We start from the raw sequence: 6,374 nt of genomic DNA on the forward strand, positions 1-6,374 counted from the left end.
ATCTTTGCACATACTTTTCCAGCCAAAATCTCTCCATAGAAAAATCAGGCACGAGTGGCTGGGTGTACTTTGCATCTGCAGCAAGTTTCAAAGCAGAAGTTCTCAGGGACTTTCACTTTGAAAATTGGTGCAAAGCCCATGGTTGAAAAATATATGCAATCTTTCTCCCATTGACAGTTTAGAAAGTTCTCCCCTTAAGGGAATGGATCCGAAAATCCTCTCCTTCCTTGCTTTTAGATGCCATTTGAGATTTCTTTCTTCTGTCTGGATGTGCATGCTCTCAGTGTGAATCCGCTTTGCAGTTTTAACCTTACTACCTCCTTCTAGGCTGCTACCCAAGCTGCCCAGAAGAAATGCCTTATTTTGATGAAGATGAAATGACTTGCGTGGCACAGTGTGGCTGTTATGATGCAGAAGGAACGCATTACAAGCTAGGGGATGAGGTGGATTCACCTGAAAACTGCGAGTCCTGGTGAGCTTTTAACTCAAGAAATATTCATCAGCTGTTTATGGGGCAATGGGATGTGTGCCTGCCTGGCACTACAGGGCATGCCTGGCATTAACCAGTTCTATGGACTTCTGATACCCTTGAGAAATGAACAAGTAAAATATTTTCCCCATGCTTCCCCCCCCTGAAAAATAAGAAGAGCTTGGAAATTTTGATCGTTGGATTTCTTATATCTCCAGTTAAATTTTTTTGATCCTTTATTTCCAGCGAATGCACAATGGAAGGCATAGAGTGCAAGTATGATGTGGAAGGTACGTTGTATAAGTGCCATTGTTGTTATAGCAGTAACCCAGGCACTGTCTCTTTCATTTTCCACACTACGTAACAATGTCATTCTTTTACCTCTGACTTAACAGCTTGCCAATGTCAATACGAGGAAAAGATGTATAACTACAATGATACCATCTACCATACAACAGATGGCATCGGAGGGTGCATCAGTGCAGTGTGTGCTGCTAACGGGACAATAAACAGGTCCATTGAAGCATGCACTACTACACCCTCTACCACACCATTCCACTTTACTGTGACTCCTGCAATTACAACAGCTGCCACAACAGGTGTGTTTTTACTGCATGGTCTGTGAACCTTTGAAGGCCAGAAAATGATGGCCGCTTCACAATGCTTTTTGTTTGCATTCTCCCGGCTGAGCTATTAGAAACTTTCTCTAACGTCCCGCACATTTCATATAGCTTACCTCTTTGTTCTGCTTTAATGTTGAAAACAGCATTAAAACTTCAGAACAAAATCCTAATCTCCTAAAATGGAAGCTGCCATTGCATAACTGATCATCTCATTTTTTTGTTTGTGTGTGAGACAGAAGAGCAAAACAAACTATGATGCCATTCGCTAGTCAAACACAACCATGACACATGTTGAGCATGGGATTTATTCCACAAATTCTGGATATGGTAGTGTTTGTTGCCAAGAAATGAAGCGGATATGATACTTTGTCATGAACATTCAGCTTTCCTTTTAAATACAGCTTTCTGATGGTTGCTATTAATAACTGGCAGAGTCATACAAAAATAGGGGAAAAAGTAACATAATATGATGCAGGATAATGCTAGCATGAGAGTGGAGGAATGGCCTAGTGGTTACAGCAGTGAGCAGCATACCAGGGAAGCCAGGATTCAAATTCCACTGATGTTCCTTGTGACTATGGACAAATCACTTCTTCCTCCGTTGCCTCAGGTTTAGACTTAAAGATGAATATTCAAAAGCTGCGTGCATAAAAATGAGCACGTATGCATGTAAAATACATGAGTACATACTATCTTAGAAACCTCCACAAACACGTGTAAATCAGGGTCCTTGAGTAAATTTAGGGGCATGTAAAAATGGGTGGGCCAGGGCCTTTCCAGGGAGAGTCCAAAATTTATGCAAGTAAGTTGCAATTTTATAAGCAATTTATGTAGGTAAATGTGGCACCTTACTCACATATACTTACTCCTGCTCAATATCAGAAGGGATCGTAAACATCCTAAAAGTGCAAACATGACTGGGTAGGGGGTCTGGGTGAAATGGGAGGACTTCAGGCTGACGAGCCAGGAGGGTCTTCATGAGTTTGACAGAGTGAAGCAGTAAACTATTTTATAACATGCCGTGGGCACGTGATAAAATGCCCCGACTTCCACTTGTAAAAGATGACTTACAGGAGGTAAATGCATCTAAATAATGCATGCAAAATCTACTTGTGTATCTCTTAAAAATTTAATGTAGACGTACAATGGTATATCATTTGCGCACACTTATCCAGTTAAATTTCTATCTTTCCATCTAAGTAGCACTTTTCGGACTTATCCGGCTATGTAAGATAGCCGGAAAAATCTATTACAACGTGCTACTTACTTGGATGCTACTTATCCAGTCGGATAAGTATGGAAAGCGCTACCTAGATGGACAAGTAACAATCTTCAGACTTATTCAGATAAGTGCCACTACTTATACAGATAAATCTGAATTTGTGCAGCTTGCGGTTTTTACGTATAAAAGCATGTTTGCATGCAAGCCATGCATTTGTACTCATATTTTATATCCTGCGCAAATCATTTGCGAATGGGTTACAAAATGCTGTAGCAACTTTGCACGCACCCATATATATGTGTATATGGGCATGCGCAAACAGCTTTAAAGTTATCCTCTTAGACTGTAAGCCTTCTAGGAAATACCTTACAGGACCCAAATGTGCATTAAAATTAGGATGGTAACAAGAATTTAAATGAAAATGGAATACTCAGAAGTATATAGGGAAGAACATTTTAAACCTCCCAGCAATGCTTGCAGCCCAAGGGAACCCATATATGATACCCCTGTGGGCCTGCAAGATGATTTAAAAATGGAAAATCCACTTAAGTTTACTTCCGAAAATCCAATGGTGGACCAGTGGCAGGGGGAATATGCAGAGATATCAAAATGAAATCCCTATGTGTACTCAAAGGGGAAGACAAGGGCAGAAATTTTATAGCATTGCCTTAAAAAAATTGTAAATATTTTTCTCTACAGGTTTATTGTTTTACTAAGAAACCTGAAAAAGTGCTAGCAATAAAAAATACATAGAAAAATATATCATTCAAAGTACTTTCTGGTACAGCAAATGGATTTTGCCAGGACTTTTTTTCAAGGGGTACGTGTCGATACTGTGTACCTGTACATTTTTCCTCTCCTGCTTCATTTGCCCTGTTGACTCTCAAAAAAAAACCACATGCACCCTGTACATGACTACTGGCTTCTTTTTTTTTCCCAGAAAGATAGCACTGTTCTTTCCTGCATCACTGTGGCTCATCACAGTTTGACAGTGTAGTGATTAACTAGGTAATAATGATTGCCAAGGTGACCAGTAAATCCAAGAGCCAGCTATAAAGAATAAGAAAAACATTTATTTCCCTTTCTTCCCTCCAAAATTCGACTAAATTGTGAGTATTTACTACTTCAATTAGGTCCATATTCAGCTGCTGGCCGGCTAGCAATGCTAATTGGATACATTTATCTGGCTACTGAATATAACCAGCTAGGTCAAAGTTGGCTGGATGTGTTTTTATGGCTTATTTCAGGACTGCCCTAAAGTTATCCAGCTATGTTAACTGGCTGCATACTGGAATACTTCTGTCCCACCCCTGATCTAGCCAGATAACTGTGTATCCTGCTGAAAGGTTGTGTGGCTATCTTGAGGTTGGCCACCTCACCTGGATGTTCAAACCCCACCATTTGTCCTGCTAAGTCTTCACTTAACCTAGACAAATAGCGCTGAATATCAATCTTGATACATTTTTAGTTTTATCCAAGATAAAGGCTTGAAAAAATGCCAAAGATATCTTTTGAAAATTCCTATAGCATAGCAGAATCTGTAAAATGTCTGCAAATGTGCCATGAGTAATTTTTTTCTGCCATTTTGGAAGAGATCTCCTTCATACTAAACTATAAATTTGGCAGTAGAAGAAAAGTACTGAAGGATCTGGAAACAGTGCTACAGGGCAATTAGCAGCTCTTTGAACCTGGCCCTAAATACCATGTTGGATGTATTTATTTATTGGTTTTTATATACCACCGTTCATCCTGGAATATCGCGTCAGTTTACAGGAAAACAAAACAAAATGTCAGAGCGTTGTACATAGAACAAGGTAGTAATAATTATGAACTAGTATATAAATAACTAAGGGAAGAAGTAACGTACATATAACAAGTTAATAATTATGAACTAATACATAAATAACTAACAGTGAGAATAGCTAAGTAATTTAAAAGGCAAAAACTTATAGTAGAGGGGGAGGGGGGGAGGAAGAGAGGATTGGACGTGCAGGAGTATTTAGAAATGTTGCATCATGGAGGAGGGAGAACGTGAAGGATAATGTCTATTGTGCTTGCAAGATGGGTAGAATGAAGTGGGAAGGAGCAGGGGAGATCATGTGTAGGCTTGAGTAAATAACCATGTCTTGAGATTTTTTTTGAAGATCTTTGGGGACTGTTCAAGTCGTAGTTCAGTGGGCATAGAGTTCCATAAGGTAGGGCCAGCTAGTGACAGGGCGCAGGCCTTAGTGGATGTATATTTAAAGAGTTGGGGTGAAGGGGTTTGCAAGGTAGCCATGTATGGGTTTCTGATCGGCCTGTTAGAGGTATGAAATTGAAAGGAGTTAGAGAACCAGTTCATTTCTGATTTGTGAAGGGCTTTGTGTATGAGGGTTAAAACCTTATATTGAATGCCAAAGTGAATGGTTAGCCAATGTAATCGTTTAAGAATGGGTGTAATATGCTCCTTTGAAGTAGTGTTGGTGAGGATGCGAGCGGCAGTGTTCTGTAGAATTTGTAACGGATTGATGGCATTTTTGGGTAGTCCTAATAGCAGAGCATTACAGTAGTCAATTTTAGAGAATACCATGGCTTGGAGTATGATGCAGAAATCAGTGAAGTGTAATAGGGGTTTTAGTTTTTTAATTGTGTGGATCTTGAAAAAACATTCTTTCAGTATTTTATTGATATATTTTTTGAATGTCATGTGGTCATCTAGTATGACTCCTAGATCACATAATTGGTGAGAAAATTGGGTGTGGGGTAATGTGATAGGCATTGTCGGCGCAGTATGGGAGGGTGTGGGAGAAGTTATAACCATGAGTTCAGTTTTTGTAGTATTAAGAGCAAGTTGTATAGAATTAAGTAGATTGTTGATTGCGTTGAGTGTGGCATGCCAGATATCAAGGGCTTTTGGTATGGAATCAGTGATTGGAATTAGAATTTGTACATCATCAGCGTACAAATAGTGCGGCATCTTAAGGCTGGACAGGAGCTGGCAGAGGGGTAACAGGTAAATATTAAATAGCGTGGAAGACAGGGAGGAGCCTTGGGGGACTCCATGAGCAAGGGGAATTTCCTTAGATTCATGGTTGCCTAATTTGACTTTATAATTCCTATTGCTGAGGTATAAAGTGAACCAGTTGTGGGCTGTGCCAGTAATTCCAATCTCATCAAGGCGTTTGAGGAGTATCTGATGGCTGACTGTATCAAATGCAGCCGAAATGTCTAAGATTATTAGCAGATGGGATAGTCCTTTGTCTAAACTTTTGATCAGGTAGTCAGAAAGTGATATAAGCAGGGTTTCTGTACTGTGTAGTTTCCGAAAACCATATTGAGATGGGGATAGGATCAGATGCTCATCTAAATATTCACTGAGTTGGCGGTTGATAGTTTTTTCTAAGATTTTTGCAATGAACGGAAGGTTGGAGATGGGGTGGTAATTGCTCAGATCAGTAGGGTCCAGTTTAGGTTTCTTGAGGGAGGGTTTAAGAATCGCTTGTTTTAATGGAATGGGAACCATGCCTGCATCAATGGATGCGTTAATAATCATTGAAATTGGACGGGCTATTAGGTCTGGTATGGTGAGGAGAAGTTTCGTGGGAATGGTATCAGAAGGATGAGTTGATGGTCTAGTTTTTTTGAGTAAAGATTCAATTTCTATGTCAGTAGTGTGTTCAAACTGTGTAAGAGTTGCTGTGGGGTTGGTAGATTGGATGGTGTAATTGTTTTGTGGTGTGTGAGGGATGGAAAGAAAACGAGTCATAAGTTTGTTAACTTTCTCATGGAAAAACATTGCCAATTGTTCACATTTAGTTTTGGCTTGTTCTTCTGGAATGATATTTGGGGAGAGACGGGTCAGGGAGTTGACATATTCAAATAGAGCCTTAGGGTTGAATTGGTACTGATGAATTTTGGTGGCATAGAAATTCTTTTTGGCCGTATTTATTTCATTATTATAATTGTGTAGGGAAGTTTTGTAGCGCGCAAGTAGGGTTGGGGAAGGGTCATTGCACCAATTCCTTTCAGCTTTTCTGAGGGCTTGTTTTAGTTCTTTTAGATTAGTTTTGTACCAAGGTTT

At 39.7% G+C, this 6,374-nt stretch overlaps 1 protein-coding gene across 1 annotated transcript in view; it reads left to right on the top strand.

Moving 5' to 3' along the window:
• The window catches only part of LOC115079484 (mucin-2-like), a 98,651-nt gene that overhangs the window by 65,465 nt on the left and 26,812 nt on the right, over positions 1-6,374 (top strand). The window contains 3 exon segments of the mRNA XM_029583108.1: positions 328-472; positions 716-759; positions 865-1,068. Of these exon segments, the coding sequence (XP_029438968.1) occupies positions 328-472; positions 716-759; positions 865-1,068 (393 nt within the window).

The sequence above is a fragment of the Rhinatrema bivittatum genome, chromosome 17, assembly GCF_901001135.1.
Source record: "Rhinatrema bivittatum chromosome 17, aRhiBiv1.1, whole genome shotgun sequence".
Classification (NCBI taxonomy): Eukaryota; Metazoa; Chordata; class Amphibia; order Gymnophiona; family Rhinatrematidae; genus Rhinatrema; species Rhinatrema bivittatum.